The sequence below is a fragment of the Aplysia californica genome, unplaced genomic scaffold, assembly GCF_000002075.1.
Source record: "Aplysia californica isolate F4 #8 unplaced genomic scaffold, AplCal3.0 scaffold00002, whole genome shotgun sequence".
Taxonomy (NCBI): Eukaryota; Metazoa; Mollusca; class Gastropoda; order Aplysiida; family Aplysiidae; genus Aplysia; species Aplysia californica.
This window is the reverse complement of record NW_004797272.1, coordinates 2022764-2043087: the sequence shown is the minus strand read 5'-3', so window position 1 is coordinate 2043087 and position 20324 is coordinate 2022764. Positions and strand designations below refer to the sequence as shown.

Genomic DNA, 20324 nt, shown 5'->3' with positions numbered 1-20324 from the left:
GCTGCACACGAGAAAACGGTTTAACATAATAGTATGTTTTTAGTGGAAAATATTGTAACTCGAGTTAAGAGAGTTTTGAAACCTATGCCTGGTTTAATCCAGCTATAGCTTAAAACACAGTATTGTGTTTTAAAAACCGCATCTACATTTACTTCGAAATGAGATTGTTGCCTACAAGTCAAGGTAACTTTATAAACGGTAGATTGTTTTATTGTTTCGTCTTATTAATCACACTGGTTGTGTAAATATTAAGTGTGGGCAAGTATACTTTTAAGTGTGCTCAAATATTGTGTTATGGACAAGAAACAGGTTTGCCGTTATATACTTTTTAATCTTTCAATATTTTCTATATGTTTACTTCTAGATTGAGGGAAAATTGTTTTAATTTAGATTTACATTAGTTGTATCTTTTGATTGAGATATCTGTTTACCACATGACAGTGATTAGTTTTCAGTAAATGTTACTTAAAAGTTGTCCTCTCATACTGAGCGTCTAAAAAAGAGTACCCATTTGAAGAGTAATAACTCGGTCATCTTTGGACCGATTTTGACAAAATTTCGAAGAAATAAAATTAAACTAAGGGAACTTTACACTTCTCAATACAAAAAAGATCAATCGACATGCTCGAAAAACTTCTTAACCATATTATTTTATTCAAAATAGACCTATTATTTTGTGCATAGAAGAGCAAATTATACAAAATTGATATTGCGATATGAACTCAGGGAGGTGACAGCTATTTAAATCTCCAGATATTAACCAGTTCTCTCCTTACATGCTCCAAAACGCAACTGTCAATTTTGCATAACCTTGTGGTGTGCCTCTAGGCCCATTCTTTGGGTATCATTTTCGAAACGGGTTTCAACTGTTCGATTGTTAGTGGCTTTTCCCGTAGACTCTGTCTTTCCCAAAACCTCAAAGGTAATAAAATTGAAATGGCTCAAGTCTGGAGAAATGTGATAAGGGTTCATTTGTAAACGTTTGGCTTTTAAGGTGTTCCACAAACCTTTCTTGCAACCATACAATGGACACTCTTTACGTGCGGGATGTGGCCCCCAACACACTGGAACTAGCCCTTTACAGCATAACACATTCTCCTCCCCAAACTTTTCCAAAATTTTCTCAGTACAGTGAGTTACCCATATTATGTGATGTGACTGTCGTAGTTTTACCGTCCAGGTCCTTCAACCGGATCGAGAGGATCACTCCCCTGGAGCTGAACACTTTGCGTTTTACCCAATTTGGTCTGAAGCTTCAAAAACTTGATATTTCTCGAACATGTTAAGTTATTTTCTTCATATGTATAAACTTCACGTTCCCTTGGATGTTTTTGAAGTTTGGTTGAAATTAGAGCAGAGATGGCTTAGTTATTGCTCTATAAGTGAGTCCTCTTTTTTAGACTCCCTGCATTTTTTAAAGTAATGTTTCAATAGTCTGTCAATTATAAATTAACACATTATCTGTGCCACATTGTGTGTGTGTGAGTGAGTGAGTGTGTGTGTGTGTGTGTGTGTGTGTGTGTGTGTGTGTGTGTAATTGTGTGTGTGCGTGTGTGAGTGTGTCTGTGTGTCTGAGTCTATGTATGAGTCTGTGTATGTGTCTATGTGTCTGTGTGTCTTTGTGTCTTCGTGTGTGTGTGTGTGTGTGTGTGTGTGTGTGTGTGTGTGTGTGTGTGTGTGTGTGTGTGTGTTGTATTGTAATTCTTCGATAAAAAGCTCTGCTTCTGAGACACAATGATGTTCCTTGACTTCACAGGCAGCCGATGGCACAGCGCTGTTCAAAAGTCACGTAAAAACATTCTCCAAGAGAAGAGGCTACGTAGCTTCTTTTATGTCAAAGGTAGACAAAACAGCGCATTTCGGGATTGGAATGCACTTCAACCATTCACTTTGGACGTTGGATGCGGCAAGTGTTTTACTTGACAATTCAAGAGAAGACCAGGTAAATCTTTTTTATAAACATAATTTTTTATTTAATTGAATCTTAAGCTCAAATTGTCCCCCCCCCCCCCTTTCCCCATTTTTTTCACCCCTAATCCAATCCCCTTTGTATATCTACTCTTACAAGCTACCGACCCTTTGCTCTTCACTTTGAAATTCGATTTTTAGTGCTGCGGACAATTAATTTGCAGTACCCACCAAATTCACACTAAAGGAAGACTAATTAGTCTTATAGTCAAAACCCTATTACATATTCCACCCACCCCCCCCCCAAAAAAAAAGAAAAAAAACAACAACAAAGGACATGGTAAAATAAACACGTTACAAAAGTCTCAACATCTCTCGGAAAAAGAGCAAGATTGAAATCAAATATTCAGAAAATGTTCAGAAGTGTAGAAATGATACTTTTACGTAATAATTGTGTCAATGCAGTCACGTGACATTTGCGGCCATTTAGAAAAATACGCATTGTACAAGAATGTGTTTGAAATGTCGCTTTCAGAATAGAAGTTAGCAATACCAAGGCATGACAAGACCAAAAAAGCGTACCACATAGTCTGAACAATTATAATAATATCTTTGCAGGTAAAGAAGGGTATTTCATAGACACCGAAATTAGTCTTGAGATAATGACAAGAACTATGGGTGGGGGGGGGGGAGGAGCGGTATCCTGTTAAGCTGAAACTCTGGCATTGAAATGGAGTCTGGTACTAACCTCTTTGTTGAGAAGACATTTGCGAAATCCAGCGGGGGGTTGGGGGTGGTCATGGATATCTCTTCATTATGAATGAATCTCACAATGTACGAATATAAGGTTTATCAAGGGATATAGACACGGTTGGAGAGATGGATCAAAATTCTACGTGAATTAGGCCCCCAATGCCAAAGCTTGTTGGGGTGCATAGTCGTTAAGGTTGGCAGAATTGGGTTTTTACCATTGATGTTTCATGCACCTTTGCAAGGATCAGCAGTTTCACCTCAACTGAGAACCCCTTTTCCTTTTTTTTTTTTTTTTAGGTCTTTTGCACGATCGCCTCTTTAGGCCTACAACAACATTACCTAACATTCAATTCATTTAACTTTGCAAAAGGCCGGCACGTTATTGTGTAGTGTATAGTTTCTTTTGAAGAGGCAGCGCGCTGACATACATGTCGACAATTTCTCTCTCTCTCTCTCTCTCTCTCTCTCTCTCTCTCTCTCTCTCTCTCTCTCTCTCTCTCTCTCTCTCTCTCTCTCTCTCTCACACACACACACACACACACACACACACACACACACACACACACACACACACACACCACTCTCTCTCTCTCTACACTGCAACTTTTGATAATAGAATTTGTAGTCGTGTGTGTTTAGATCTAACGTCTGGGAAGGCAAGTTTTTTCGCTGTGTGCGTGATATGAAAACAGCGAATCTCTCTCTCTCTCTCTCTATCTCTCTCTCTCTCTCTCTCTCTCTCTCTCTCTCTCTCTCTCTCTCTCTCTCTCTCTCTCTCTTTCTCTTTCTAGCTATTTATCTATATATCTATCTATCTATCTATCTATCTCTCTATCTCTTGCCCTTTGTATCTCCCAGTTGAGCATAGGCCATCAACAACATTACTCCTGCAAAGCCTTTCCTGTGCGTCCTTTTCTAGCTGTTTCCATGATGTCCCCGCTTTTTCAATTTCCGCTTGTACGCTCGCCTCCATATCATCTTTGGCCTTCACTTCTTACGTTTTCCTTGTGGGTTCCACGTCAATGCCTGTTTGATGATGCTTGTCGGGGGTCTCTTCAGGGTGTGTCCAATCCATTTCCATTTCTTCACCTGTGTGTCTTCCTTTACTGGCCTTTGGCTTGTTCTTTCCCACTGTTGAGCAATTGTGACTCGATCGTACCACTTGATCCCCACTATCCTTCTTAGGCATCCATTTACGGAGCTCTACAGTTTCCTTGCTGCTGATGCTGTGAGCCCGAATGTCTCTGAACCTTACAACGAATAATCACGAAATAAATCCGAGACCTGATGCTGCAAAAATGTGTGACTGATCATATTGAGCGTCCTTTAAATGCGCGCCATCTTGCACAGAGTTCAGCTTCAATCAAATATCTAGAATAATTAATTTGGTTCCAAGTTATATTCTACGTCAATATATACTCGATATCTGTGAATACCATTAATCCACCCACTACCCTAAGTTCCACTGATAAATCCTAATAAGACGCTTTCATGCAGTGTGAAAGAAATTGTGTGACCCCGCAACGTCAAAAACCTACGGTTCCCGGCACACGCACTACTCACGCGTGGACATGTCACGTGATGCCAACGCGGCGTTGTAGTATTTTCAGTGAATAGTCTTGAAAATGTCTTTTTTGTAAGTGTTTTACGGCGCTCGCCGCAGAAAGAGTCAGGAGCCCAGAGGAGGGGGAAAAGGAGAGCAAACGACAGAACATTGCTAGAGAGCAAGCAGGAAGGGAGGTGAAAGTAGACAATTTTAGAGAAGAATATTTTTGGGTCGTTACCCGGATTCGAACCGGGACCTTTGAATGAGAGGCCAACACCTAACCTAGAACCTCCCGACCATGTCTCTGGTCTTGACTGTGGCGTGACTAACCATAACTTTAGCGAAGCCTGTTTCCTATGTGATAATAGCACTATAAATAATATTCTCTGCACGTCCCAAATGTTACGTTTTTAAGGCTTTAAGGCTGTTGTCTGAGATTTCTCGGTGGATTCTTTCTTTCCTTCTTACTTACTTACTTACTTACTTACTTACTTATTTACTTACTTACTTGCTTGCTTGCTTGCTTGCTTGCTTGCTTGCTTGCTTGCTTGCTTACTTACTTAGTCTGGATGATAGATGGGGCACCACGAATGGTAGGGCAACCACTTTTCGAAATTTTTCTCTATTTTCAGCCTTTCGGAGGGCTTCACTCAACTTTAAACAATGGCCATTCTGTTATGTTGTCTTTCCATCTCTTTTTCTGTCTAACTTTCCTTCTCCCTCCTTGTACACTGTATGGTCATTTTTCAAAGTGGAAAGAAGATCTTTATAGGGCCTATTGGCAAATCTGATTCTTTTCCCCGCTTCCCCATTTATAACATGATCTCTGTAGGAGATGCCCAGATGTCTTCGAAAGCATTTCAATTCCGTAGCTTGTATCTTTCTGTCTAACTCTGCTGTAAGGGTCCATGTTTCACGAGCGTACGGGAAGATTTGGGCGGTAACGAAAGCAAAAGAGGTTGATTTCCTGGGTTGAGACTACGGAGACTTGACATTACATCTCTGGTGTGGTTGAAAATTGTTGCTATCACAACTAACGTTGTGTCCTTGGGAAAGGCACTTTACACGAATTTTCCTCACTTCACCCAGGTGGGAATGGGTACCCAGCTATAGACAGCGAAAGATCTTGTCAGTTTGTTAGTGTTTGAGCGCTTAATCAGCTGCTTGCACTGTATGCTTCCCGGGAAGCTGAGAATGTTTCGGAACGTTCTATGGTCTGCTGGGGTAATAATATAGTGTAAAGCGCATAGAGCCTGCTGTTGAGCGGGGATATGCGCTATACAAATGCTATTTATTATTTATTATTTATTATTATTATTATTAACTGGGATGCCCTTTTCCCCTTTTTTAAAACCCAATGCGCACAGTGGACATTTGCTGCCTCTCCAAAATGCAATTAGATCCTTACTTTATATTTCAATGTCACTGGGTTTATTTTGTAGCATTTACGGGAAAACAATTAAACAAAACAAATTAGCTTAAAATGGTATTCATAAAATTTATGTACACTGAACAAAAGTCGTTGGGCTGATTTATGTTTGATTTCGAGACTTCTTGACTGTATTTTATATACATTAATTATAATATTTCTGTCTCCTCCTTACAACACAATATACCTTTGACGCGGAATGTCCGGTCTAGAACGCCAGTTTCTTATGCACGTTCAACCAGCTGTCAGGAAGTATAGTTAACACTCTGTTTTTCAACTTTGATCTTGGGCGAGGGGGTAAATACAAAGCTGTTCCTTTTTTCTCTCACGGTCCCATGACTTTTACGACGACGATAGCAAAGCAAACCTAATCATTGTATTTCGTTATGGCATAACCTTTTCACCATTAGGACATAACGAAAAAAAATCCTCATAAATGTTCAAATTCAGTGACTGAAATCAATATAATTTTTGGGTCTTCATTCATCAAATTTTATATGATAAAATGTAAGGCGCCTTCGGGATGTGAACAGGAGCAATTCACAACAAATTTACAGGCAAATCCGTTCTTTCATTACACTAAAATTTTTCTTATCCACCAACCAGCTGTCAGATGTGGCACGGCACTGGATAGCTGGACTTGTCAAACATGGACCAGGTCTGACAGCTCTTTGTTCACCCACAGTGAACTGTTACCGGTAAGAAACCTTCTGACCAAAACGGATCAGGGTCAATATCAATCATAAGCGACTTGAACCTACAATGAATGTTTTTGTGTTGAAAGATTTTGTTGTATTAGAAACAGGCATCGCGGAGTCGGTTAACGTTGACATCAGCATAACATTATAATAATATGGCTGGAAATGAAAGATACATGTCACAGATGGAAACTCGGGGGAGGAGGGGGGATGTCATAAGCTGGGATTAGGGGAAGTAATATCCAAATGCAAGTCATTCTGGGATTGGAATGAATCTACATCACTGGAAACTGTATAAAAAGAAAAGAACGACCCTGCCTGGTTTGAAAAAGTTTTGTTGGTGAATCGCCAAAACTTACAGTTAACTGGTGTCATTTCTATTCACTTCGAATTAATACTTAAAATTGCGACTTCTTTTATTTTGAAGTTTTAGTGTTTACCCTTCAGCCCAACCACAGGGTGAAGAGTTTTAACGTCAATTGAAGTCCTTACATTTCGGGATCATCCTATTCTGTGCTAAAATGCATGGTTTCTTTATTCAAAGCATTATTTTGTTCCCAGTGTCCTTGATAACGCTTCTACCAAAAAGTATGTTCGTTGCCATACAGTTTAAGGCTTAGTATCCGAAAGCAATTGCATGGGATGGGGGTGGGGGTAGGGGAAGGGTCTTTTCTATACCGGACTTGGTCATGAAAATGTTATGACAACTCAAGACTGCGATTAGTATCATTTTTGGTGAGACGGTGTCTAAGATTTAACAAATGATTTAAAATGTGTTTCTCCTCTGTCCTAAATTAAAGGACATCAAAACAACATGTGTTTGTTTTCTAAAAACGCACAAAAAGAACAAAGATACAAATTTCGCTCACAAATCCAATAAGTAAGAAATGCATTTTCCAAAGTCGGGGTCGACTTGTTCAGCAGTTTTTGTTGACTGAGTACTATGTTATGATTATGTTACTTTTTGGAAATGTTCTATTTTGTGCTTGGTGTTATTTATTAGGTTTACTTCTTCTTCTCAACCTTTCTAGTAGTTTTACCAGCTTCTCCCTTGCCTCCACATTTGCTCCCTAAATTTGTTTATCGTGTGAATCATAGCGTTTGAAATGCCCAAAAGAGTTCGGTCTCGGTTCCATCATGCTCTGGAGGAATACTTGTTTTGTTTTTTATAAGGATTTTTATTCAACATCTCTTCTTTCCTTTGTAACCGGCTGAACGGTATTTCAAGAGTTTTTCTTTGACGCTTCATTTCGAAAGCTTTAATCCCTTTTGTGTCATGTTCTGAACGTAAAAAAGAAAGACATATTAAATGACAACAACAACAATAGAATTACATCTGTGGTCTGAATTGTACGACAGACGCATGGGACAGAAAAGGCTCCCAACACGGAGCGATTGGTCTGTGCAGGACAAGAATGCAACTTTTGTGGTGCGGAAAAGTCGAGGCGACAACATCTTCATTGAGGACAGACTCCCCAGCTCAGCGAGCAATCCCTATCTGGTCATGGCTGCCACAGTGGCCGCCGGTATAGACGGGATCAGGAACAAGGTGCGCTTAATGACTCCCTCTCATTATGTATGTATTAGTCCGACCGTACAGCCCGCCCATTCTAATGGTATTTTAAGGACTGGTGGGGCACCTGAGGTCTATTTTGGTTATTACAAGGCCATATTTGGTGTGGGACATTGTGTGCTATTGGGGATTTGAAATCTATATTTCAAAAAGTATATTTTGAATCGGTTGCTATGGAAACGGCGGCCATATTGGATTTTGTATACCTTTTTCAATCCAATTTTATTCCCTTATTTATTAATCGATTAACTTCTAATTTGGTATGCCAACAGTAAACATATAGGTCTTAAATTTGGCTTGTTGGATCTTTTATATTTGCTTTAATTTTTATTTTATGTCACTTACAATTGGGTTGTTGCAAAAAAAATGAAAAAATGGAAAATTCATGCTTTCTAAGCCCATAAATTAAAAAACTACTACATTAATTTTAAAATATTCAACAAGCCAAAATTTAGAACTAGGTGTTGTTGGCATGCTGTTAAAGTTACATTGAAATTGAACAAGAAACAGGGTAGAAAAATGGGATAATGTGTGAAAAAATAGAATTGTGAGAATAGGGTGTAGCAAAGCTTGCATACGTTTCTGGATATTGTTCAGGAAATGTCCAGGTACTATCATATGTAATAACCCCAATTTGCATAAATTGGCCCCAAAACAAGATTTCTAGGTGCCCCACCAGCCCTTAAAGCTATCAGCCTCACCAAAGTTATGAAGTGAAATCCGTGCTTTTGCCCATGGGCTGAAACAAATGGATACACATTGTGAAAATAAAATAGGATTTGAAATATTTTTGTTTTTGTTTTGTTTTTGTTTTTTGGTGATTTTTAGTAAATTAACCCGCATTTTTGCCATCAAAAACTTGCTTGATGTTAGCAATTGTTTACACATAGAACGAAGAAAAAAGTCGAAAATGCACGCTTCACAGCACAGAGTTGGCAAACATTCTAGGGAAATTACAAAAACTGTTTTTCAGAAACTCACTGTATCAGCTGTTGCTTTCCTTCAACCCGAAAAAATCGGTCCGAGTTCGCAACAATTGCGAGAACGGGTATAGGCAAATGCTCCAGCTTCCTTGTAACAGTACGAGGGAATGGTTACGAGTGGCATACTATGCTGGCCGTCACGGTGTGAGTGTGCACGTGTGTATGTGTGTGTGTGTGTGTGTGTGTGTGTGTGTGTGTGTGTGTGTTTGTGTGTGTGTGTGATGATGATGATGATGATGATGATGATGATGATGATGATGATGATGATGATGATAATGATGATGATGATGATGATGATGATGATGATGATAATGGTGATGGTGATGATGGTGATGGCGATGGTTACTGTTATTGCTCTCTTGTTTTCACCAATATTAAATTACCATCTCTGTCATTACTATCTAGCAATCTTAACATTATTCTTATTCTTTCATTCTCAGATACCCCTGCCATCTCAGACCGAAGAATTCTGCCTTCTTCCCCCGGACCTTGAGACAGCCTTGACCTGCCTAAAAGAGGACGCGGTGCTGGTGGGTGCCCTGGGCAAAGACCTGGTCGAACTCTTTGTGGCAACCAAAACAATGGAGATCGATCACCTTAAGAGTATGGGGCAGACCAGCGGCACAGACAGCTTTCAGCACGAGTATCATCTTTACTTTCAGAATGCCTGATTGTGTACTTGAGATAATTATTGTCACCTAGAAGTGCCTCAGGGCACCCATATTTCGGACGGTAATTATAATTGCATAAAGGGATTTTTTGTGTTTCTGCATAATTGTTGAAACACCACGTGAAAACACAGTGTTGAGAAAAGATGAATTACTAGTTTTTTTTTCGATTTCACTGTAGACAGTTGCCCGTGATTTAAATGCATTCACTATTATTTGACAGTGAACATGCAAAGCAACCTTTGCCGCAATATTAATCAATGATTTTCTTTTCTTTGAATCCAGCTCAATGGATGTATGCCAGTCATTTTCACAGCATTAAAAGTACCGGAAACCCGAAGGGAAATCGCAAAACATAATTCTGAGTTTTTGATTCATGAATTTAAGTTGAGCTTTTGTCGAGAATGAGGCTAAGTGGGTCGAAACATTCAGTGCTTTCTGACTTGTTTTAGATTTTGTGATTACTTCAATCGAGCTGTTGTATGAAGACTCAGAATGCACACACTCACGCTCACCTACGCTCTTATTCACTCCAAAGTTCCAAAACTCATGCACTCGTAAGACCTAACCTCAAAACAGTCTAGCGTTGCTTCATTTCTTCTTTGTTTTTCAGTACGCGTTGTCCTATCCCCATCGACACAATTCAGATCATTTTGGAGGCGGGCTTCTTCACTGCCTGTCAAGATCAACCTATACCGGGAGGGACACAGCGTCTCAGTAGAAAGACCCGCATACATAGAACTCGATTAAAATTTTCACCACTTAAGTGAATCGAACTCGAATCTTCTGCATGCAACGGCGAAGTGCCAAAGCCTTGCACCACAGAGGCCTGTGTCTTGTATTTCATTCTTACATGTTTTCTGATAGAGAAACAAAAGAAAGAGACAGGGAAAAGCACATATTATATATAATATACCAGTTGCGAGCTAGAGAGAGTCGTCACCGTCAGTTCATGGTTTGCCTACACATAGATAGGCCTGCACATGTATTGTGCAACTTAGAAAGCCAATTTCATCTTTCACGCGACGTACCGTGGGTCATTGCCTATTATCTCTGGGAAGCTAGTTCACACACATAATTATGACCATGTGCACAGCTTGTAATATGTGACATGACGTCACTGGTTTTGGGCCTATATTTTCTTATACTACTTTGAGCGTCTAGCTTTGGGCTTACTTGATACCATCAGCATCGATACCATTGATAATAAGCGTCTTTTCCCAATCAGATATCAGTTCATACAATTCAAACGATATGTAACAGAATTTGTTCAACATGATCACGTCAAAATCAACATAGGAAATTCAAACACCAAACTAGAGGAAGAAATGTAATACTAGCAAGCTCAAACATCAAAGTAAAGCTACGATAAACCAGTGTGACCCTTTTCACCTTCATAATTTAAAAACTCATGAGTTCTAATTGATACTTTTGGGTTCAAATTCGGGTGATGGTTGAACAATGTTTATTTAGACCTTTTTGTAACTCGGTATGTTAAGAATTCTTTTGACGATTATGCCCAGGTCTAGGGTGTCATATGGAAAGCCCCTTTCTGAAATGAAAATGAGGAGCTCTACCCTGGCCCTATCCTGGTGGTGTGAAAGAACAATGTAGCCTCCAGGAGATGGTCGACCCTCAACCTCTGGGTTCAGTTTCCGATATCTTTGAAACACCCAGAGTGTGATTCCGTACTTTGTACACACGCCCTTCCGAGAAGTACCAGCAGCATGCTAGTCCTGTGCTTTTTGGAGTACGTCATTAGAAGTTCTGTCATAAACTCGCGCCCCAGGCTTCGATTTGTGACGCTTCGTGGCATGTTGTCTATACAATGTATATTCGATGTGAAAAAAAAGACAATAGCAAAAACAAAAACAAGAAACATATATATGGCTACTGATACTGTATGTAAAAAGATATTCTTTACAATTTGTCAGGACACTGGTTTCATTTCCTAAAATGTCACAGTAAGGTCAAGAATTCCAGACGGTTCAACAAGTACCGGCACCGTACACAATTTGAGATTTGAATAGTCTTTTGATTTTATTTTCCAAAGGCTGTCACAGGATCTGTAAATTTCAATAAATTGAAGATTTTTTTTTCTTTCAACCATGTTGCCATTTTGCAATATGTTTAACTGTTTAGCTTGTGCGCACAATTAGACTGTATTCTTTAGATGTACCGTGCATTGTGACACAGAGGCCAACCTTGTACTGGACCCCTTTGCCCTCCAGTGAATGTACATTATGTCCGTGGAATTTTGTTTTCTATTTAATTATTGAAAAAAACACTACAAATTCTGCTCGCATATCGTCTTAATATTGGGTAGTTCGTTTAAAAAATGTTATAAGATTTTATGTATAGTAAATATAGATAATGACAGTGACAAGAAAAGCCGGCTAAACCGGTGACGTCACACTAAGGCTGTCGGAACTCGTGGAACTGTAGTCGTTTAGTTTTAGTTTAGTTTTAGTAGAGGTTTTACGGCGCTCGCAACTGCATAAGGTCATATGAGCGCCAGAACTGTAGTCAGAAAATCCAACATGTTGAAACCGCCGGTTCGGCCTCCCGGTTTAAGTAACGGTTTTTTTCCTGCAGTTTTTCATCCACATCTGCGGTTCTTCCGCCAGGTTTGCCTTTCGAGTCCGAACTGGCAGTTTGGAACGTAGACGTGTAAGGCCTTTAAGGCATCCCCTGTCAAAACCTAACTTTATTTATTTTCTTTCACATACACACATTCTACGGCTCAGCTAACTGTCTAAGAGCTTAATACTTACCTTAAAATATTTTAAGAGCGACAGATTAGGAGCTACTCATCAAAAGTTGCAAGAATCTTTACGAAGTCGATTTCAAATGCTGACAATAGCCATCTTAAAATAAGCCGTAGGTCCTCAAAAATGTTTCCGATAAGGGATTGTCGTGAAAATACACCAGAGGTTAATTACACGTTTAAATAAATGCATTCAAAAAGATTAAAAATCACTTTTGATACCGAAAAAGCAATCTTAATTATCAGAACATTTTACTCAGTCCTTAGTCACCACGGGGTGCCTGGGTCACCCTAGTATACGTTATGAAATTTTACCATGGAAAGTTCAAATTCAACAAGGACAATTTGTGACGTCATGCACGAGTTCAATTCTAACATTTTCAGTTCAAATTCAACATTTTTAGTTAAAATTCAGCATTTTAGTCCAAATTCAACATTGTCAGTCCAAATTCAACACATAGATTTAAGTACATAATAGCTCATTCTACATGTATTATATATTCTTGGGCACACTCATCTTATCTCTTTGTCTCTGTCTGTCTGCCTGCCTGTCTGTCTGTCTGTCTCTCTGCCTCTCGCTGTCTGTCTCGCTGTCTGTCTGTCTCTCTCTCTCTCTCTGTATTCCTCTCTCTCTCTCTCTCTCTCTCTCTCTCTCTCTTACAACAGAACATTTGTTCACAGTAGCCGCAACATTTGGTTGACCAATTGAAATCGTGTCCGTGTTACTATTTGTTCATTTTAGTACTTTACTGCTTTTTGCTGCAATTAATAAGGCCTTCAGTTTTGATCAGAGATAATGATTGCATCGTAGCTTCGTAGTTTCGTAGCTTTTGAGTTGGTGAATTTAAACTTTCCTGTGTTGCATTAGAATTGAAAGTGACGAATTTCCTTTCCCGAATCTTCACATTTTGGCCAATCCTGCGATTATATTTGAGGTGACATTTCCTTACGTTTTCAATTGTATTTAATTTCAACTATTTATCTTGAATGAATAATTTGACAATTTTGGTATTGGAACTTTCATGACTGCTTTTAAGCTCACTATCTCTACATTTGATCAGGAAAAGGTGTAAATTCAAGTACAAATAAACAGACAGACAGACAGACCAACAGACAGTCAGACAGACAGACAGACAGACAGACAGACAGACAGACCGACAGACAGACAGACCGATAGATAGATAGATAGATAGATAGATAGATAGATAGATAGATAGATAGATAGATAGGTACGGTAGATAGATAGATAAACATTTCTTTTGCGAAGCATCATTTCGAATATTTTGATCATCTTTTGGAGGCGTCTTTTACTTTTGTATGACACTCATGAAGTCTCTGTAAGCAGTTAGAAATCTGCAACCATTATTTGCACAGCTGTCATAAGGTGGGCGAGTCCTAGTCGCAGTAATGCATACTGACATAACGTATCATTCCTGTTGAGGCGTCGAAATAAAAATACGCAGACAGTTAGCAAAGTGCATAATGGACTTGCAAGAAGGATAATTACAAGCCAATAAAAAGGCACGAGTGCACATTACTTCACAACGAATTAAGCAGTTTACTGTTTTATTATGATATTAACCCCCCTCGAAAGTGAACATCTTATATTCAAATGTGGCTTATTGTACCACTTTGACATAACCGGTATAAAATGTCAAATGTGAACATAACAACATTAAAATATAAAACACACAATTTCTCTTTTTAATATGACGTTACAAGCTGAAATATGACATCAATAGAAATTGGTAAATGACATTAAATCATGAAAGAAGAAAAAAGGTCCGCCCTTTACTCCAAAACTGCTGACGCGCACAAAGCCTCAGTTTATGTGACATACCTAAGAGGTGAGAATTTGCAAAGTGCGTGTGTGCCGAGCGTAAAGCATATAACTGCCTTCAGTAATGTTAGAAGAACGCAGGAAAGAGATGGCCATGTGACAACGCTTCATGGTAGTAAGAGGCAATTCAAGAATTATGACGATATGAGAGCTAATTTCAAGGTGTTATAGATAAGCAACCAGATCCTACTATTTGCATGACCATTAAGAGATCGCCTTCCGATCCTCACTCCCTCCCCCCTCACCCCACTCACCCCGACCCATCCAAGTCCCCATGTAAATGGGACAACCATCAGCACAATTTTTGAAATGCTCCTACATATCTTTGAAAAGTTAGAAGACACATCTGCTGGAAAAAAAATTGACAGCATCAACAGTCTGCAACAGTCACAATATGCATTATTTACATGCACATCAATTAGGCTGGCATAAACCTGAGGATGAAAAGAACCCGTGGACGATCTCACAGAGGAACTAAAGCAGTGCGTTTTCTCTGTGAACAAGGTTGGCGTCCTCATATGCCATGACCTTTCTGAAAGAAGAATGGAAGTGATCTTGAATACCAGAACATGTTCTTGAGGGATGCATTTTTCGTCTTAGAGAGTGCACCTGCTCATATGCCTGCAGCCAGCATGCAATTTTGGTCTTTCGTGTCTGCCCCCTTACTCCCCATTTCTCAATATTAATAATAATTGAAAATCCATATATGCTTTATGGAAGGCACAAACAAAAGGACACTGGCCAAAGGTCGCCATAAGCAATTTAATCAGCAATGCAAAGAAAGGACCTCATCTTTAGCAGAAATTGTGAAACAGCGAATCGATGTGGTTACTGTTCCAAAGGTGCAAGCTGTTAGTGGACGTAAAGTTTATGCAAGCATATTTACCTCCTTACTTTGGAAGACAAGACATTTTAATTAATTTCAAATTTTCCTACTTTCTAAGTGCTTAGAACCGGGGGAGGGGGATAATTTGTTGCAGTTATTTGTTAGAGCAAAGCAATAAGTAAGTAGCCTGCTGTTAATAAATATATTCTTTTTATTAATCAATACGTTGAAAATAATTTAAAGCTAGTGTCCATTCTAAAGCAGAATGACATTCACATTTTCAGACGGCATTTTTTAACGTTTGAAAGCATTACGTGCAATATTACACTTACATTGTTCATGTTTGGAATTTCTCTTCCTGTGTCATATTTTACCTAGCCACCGGTATGTCACATTTGAGCTTCCTATGTTCACATTTTAAGGGGAAAAAACCGATACATAAAATTTTGTTGGGAACATATTTCACGACATGGACATGTCAGACTGTATTTGATTAACTAAAAAATACATGAATGTCCTTATGAAGCTTTGCGGTTGAATGGTTTTTAAATTTTAAAAAATATAAATTGCATACATTAAAGAAACATCACCACGAGTCATTGTAGTCAGTAAGTCGTTAAATCCAAGAGAGAGGCAACGTTATTATAGCCTGAGAACTATTTAAAACATTTTAACCGCGTAAAAGGTGAAATTAAAACATTATAATAATAGTTTGTTTTGTCACCATTGGAATTTCAGATCACCCTTGTTTTAAAATAAGTCTGTCAATACTGCCTCTTCATTTCATACACTCTAGATGCGGTGTCGGTAGTTTTGTGGATAGGTTACTTTATTCGTTGTCTTGGGGTTGGAAGACATGCAGAACACAGCCTTGAGATCCGTTGCGGACTTTGAGTACATTCAACTGATCGTGTATAGCATTCACTGCCGACCTATGGGACGTATATTTTCAAGTGAAACTGTGATAGAAAACCTGAAAAAAGGATTCAGAATTTCTTCAGGTGAATATGAAAGACACACACACACGCACACACGCACAAACACGCACACACGCACGCACGCACGCACGCATGCACGCACGCATACACGCACACACGCTCGCACGCATGCACGCACGCACGCACGCACACACACATACATACACACATCCATAGATCCATACATACATCCATACATCCATTTATCCATACATACACACACACACACACACACACACACACACACACACACACACACACACACACACACACACACACACACCTACTTACATATACATACATACAAAAACATCTCATATAGAATTATTGTTTCAAATCTTTCGATCTTTTCTATCTATTACTCTTTTACCCCTTGTATGGCTCTGACGAAGTCTTTAACAGCAGTTAGAAATCTTTAACCATTCATTTGCACATCTATCAAAGTTGGCTCATCAGGTGGATGGGTATGTCCTGTACTCTAACATTTTATCATTCTTGTCTAGGCACCGTAACAGGAACACGCAAACAGTTGGAAAAGTGCATAATGTTCTTGCCAAACGGATAATTAAAGGACAAAAAAATAAACGTTCCGTGGTGCACAATACTTTATTAAGGGGTATATTGGTTTCCCCCCACCCCCTCCTTTTAAATGTAATTATATCAACTTCATAGCTGACATGACAAGTTAAAATAATATGACGTAAGAAAGAGAAAATCTAACATAGGTAAAAATTTTGTGGCATTAAAAGTTCAAATTTTACACATGTTTTTTTTAACACTTTGACATACCGTGTAAGACCAAATGTGAACATTGAAACATCAAACATCACACGATACCTCTTTTAAATGTGACGTTGCACGCTTAGTTAGTTACAGTAACTACGAAGAAAGGAAAACCGCCGTGGTGTACTCCAAATCCGCTGTGGAGTTTGGAGTGTGGATTTTCATGGAATTTTGCAAACGTGAATACTACCTCAGGAAAAAAAATAATTTTCTAGTAGGTTTAGGAAAACGTTAAAACACATAATATTTGTAGATCTAATGTTTGCTAAGATGCGTGAAAAATAGCAATTTATTTCCATGAGAAATAAGTGCAGTATTAATTACATGTATGTAAGAAGACATGTCAACAAAATACAATATTGCCGCCTTTTCCGGGGAAATGAAACTTTTTTTCTGAAATTTAATTGTGGATTTTAAGACTCTTTACTATACTTGTTATATGCGTGAAATTTGGTAACATTTGATCCTCTAATAAGCGAGATAGCCTTCAGGTGTAGCACACCTGCCACCCCCACCCCCCACCCCCCACCCCACACACACACACTTTTAAAGCAATATGCACACATACAAGCACTGTTACACACGAACGAAAGGGGTGTATGTAGGTACACAAGATACATCTTTGTTTTTCTTGGTTATTGCTTACATTGATCGCCCCTTTCAACACTTTAAGGTTATTTTAGACAAAATTGAGTCGGTAGTGCCGTAAAACACCTACTCATCAATCAATCAAATCAGAGGCGCCCCCCCCCCCCACCTCCCCAAGATGTTTTTTTTAATAGCGTCCGTCTCCGATTGGGCCATGCAAAAAGAATGGAGACTCTAAAAACTCCCACGAAAACAACACAAGTTCAAGGACACACTGTTGGGGATTCAAACCAGGGTCATCAGCTCCCTAGTCCAGCATGATACCAGCTGTTCTAACGAAACATCCAGCTAAATCTACGTCTTGTCCGGGGAGCAAACCGAGAGATGTCTCAACGTAAAATGCAACAACGTTAATATTTTCCACAACAGAATAAAAGGTAAACGTTTCAAAGCTTCTCGTCAAGTACACCTGTTTGAAAATGGGGTCTTTTAAATTGTAGGAGTAGACCAGTACAAAGGAGTGACTTTGCAAAATATTCGTTAAGAATGTAATTATTGTACTCTTGGGTCTTGTGAGTGACGCCAGCTGGTTTCTTCTTCGCAAAAATTGTACAAGAGATGGACTTATAATACATTTATTATACTAATTTCAGTTGTAGAAATCTACTTTCCATTGTAACAGTAACCAAAAGTGAAAAAATGGTCAGATTTTTTGTTTTGTTTTGTTTTGTTTTTTGTTTTGTTGTTGTTGTTGTTTTTGTTTTTTTTGGGGGGGGTTTTCTTGGGGGGGGTAGGTGAGTTACAAATTTGCCTTGCATTTCTTTTTTCCACAAAATACCTCTGATTTGATCTGTGCAATTCTGAGGAACACTTTATCAATGCTTCATGAAGTGAAGTTATTATATGTACTGTTAGAATACAGTGTGTGAATACCTTTTTCATCATGATATATTGTTGTGAGTCCATCAGCGGCATTTTATCTTATTCAATATTCACTATTCGCAACGCTGTTCACTACACAAGCACGCAGTGCGATGGCATGAAGAGATAACAACATTCATAACGCTTCGAATTTCGAATAATGGAAGAGGAGCACCTAAGCCCACCGTTATTTTTTAAAATTTCATGTGCCATTTAGCTATCCATGGTGTGACCATTTGATATAGAAGAGTAGTGAATGTTTCTTCGAGACAGACTGCATAATTCTTGTTGGCTCCACCTATCGTTATGCCTTGTAATCATCACGTACAAACTTTTGCTGCATTTGCCTAAAAGATGTTCGAATTAATACTTGGCTCTAATTTTACGACGGAATTTTAAGACGAGACGAAAATCCGTTATCACTAAAAATGGCACGACCTTTGAAAGACTCTGCCATGCTTCGAATAGCTGTGTATAGAGGAAACATCCAGAATGTTGAATAATAACACCGGAAGGACAGACATGCTACACTGTTTCTTAATATTTGTCATCATGTTTGGAACATTGTGCATTGACCTAGGCAGTTGGTTTAGGTAGACTGTTGCAAAGTCACCCCGGTTGATGAAGACAAAAAAGAGATGCATGCAATGAAGCCTGCACACTGATGTAAAGAATTTTCCATGGACAAATGAAAGGAAATTATTGAATAAAGTAATGTTTACCCTCCTATGCTTAATAAACAAGTTAGAGCATTAAATATATGGTTAATGACGTATAAAAGAACAAGTCGCCCCATACGATGAATGTAGCTAAAAAAACAGTTGGGACAGCCTAATAAATTTTACAAACGCTACTGGTAATACTGTTATTGAATAATCCACAGGTAGATGTATTATGCTTATTTTACTAGCTTTGTTTTGACACTACTCCAAACTAAGTACAAGAAGAAATATGTAAGCGCATCGTTACAAAGACTTCTAAAGAAAATTTGCATTAAGCCTTGAAAGATTGCAATCAGCACCAATGTAGGGTTTTACGGATGGTACTGTGGTGAAATAAACAAAACAAATTGCCTACAAATGAGTCCTGTGAGGGTATGAACTACCTGTGTACAAATGCAAATATGCAGTTATATTATGTTATGGAGCCAGTCAGCTGCATAATAAAGAAGATGTAGACTTTGAATCTGCAAAGTAAGAAAATTATGTACGGAAAAGTGGGAAGACAGATTGATATAAATAGGCTAGCTCATGAAAGGAACAGGTGTAAAGTGCTTGATTGAGGCTACATGCAAAACATGAACGTAAAGTGATGTCATGATGATAAATAAAACTATACAGAAATGGTAATTAAAGGGACAGATAATGGCTTATAAATATTAGTGACCTCTCACGTCGACTACAAAATCGATGCGTTGTGACAAATTGCCCATCTTGTGCAAGATATAAGACGAGAGTAAGAGGATGGATGGACTTGTCAAAAAACTGGAAGAAAGAAACTCAACGGATGCTACCTTTACTCTCATTTCAAGTAAGAACTACTGGGACTGTTGCAAAATGGATTCATGCTTGTGTTTTGCGTTACGCCGTTCAAACAGTACCAACAATGTAGTGTCAACCCCTAGATGTCTCTTTGTTTTATACGACAACTTCTACAGGTTCATTTAAAAAGTAACCAACACCATGACCGTGACTGTCTGACATTGAGACCTCACCTTCCATTATTTGAAATTCCAGAATTAAATTAAAAATTTAGACCAGAGAAACTTTTTCGACAATTCTTAATAAGATCAAATTTGATGTTGGTGAAACTTATTTACAAAGGTTTTAAAAATTTGCAATTGGCAGAAATCGACTTAATTTGTTGTTTATATTTTGTGATATTTTGTTTTTAACGGGATATGGAATACAAAGACTTTTACAGATGGTAAATAAAGATATCAGAAAGCCACCCCCCTTTTAATTTTGAGAAATTTATTATACGCTGTCCAGTTAATGAACATTGAGTTGTTGTTTTTTTGTAGTGCACACTTAGAGAGTTGCTTTTACCTCATCCAAAAAACAA

The 20324-nt window shown here is 38.6% G+C and overlaps 2 protein-coding genes across 2 annotated transcripts in view; both read left to right on the top strand.

Annotated features, from left to right (window-relative positions):
• LOC101852287 (glutamine synthetase) overlaps positions 1-20324 on the top strand; it is a gene marked incomplete in the record, with an annotated part of 36236 nt that overhangs the window by 1588 nt on the left and 14324 nt on the right.
• LOC101852518 (glutamine synthetase) lies at positions 1728-9914 on the top strand. The gene is made up of 4 exons (XM_013089626.2): positions 1728-1942; positions 6243-6334; positions 7694-7883; positions 9331-9914. Exons 1-4 carry the CDS (start codon positions 1832-1834, stop codon positions 9559-9561), a joined length of 624 nt encoding a protein of 207 aa, XP_012945080.1. The 5' UTR covers positions 1728-1831; the 3' UTR covers positions 9562-9914.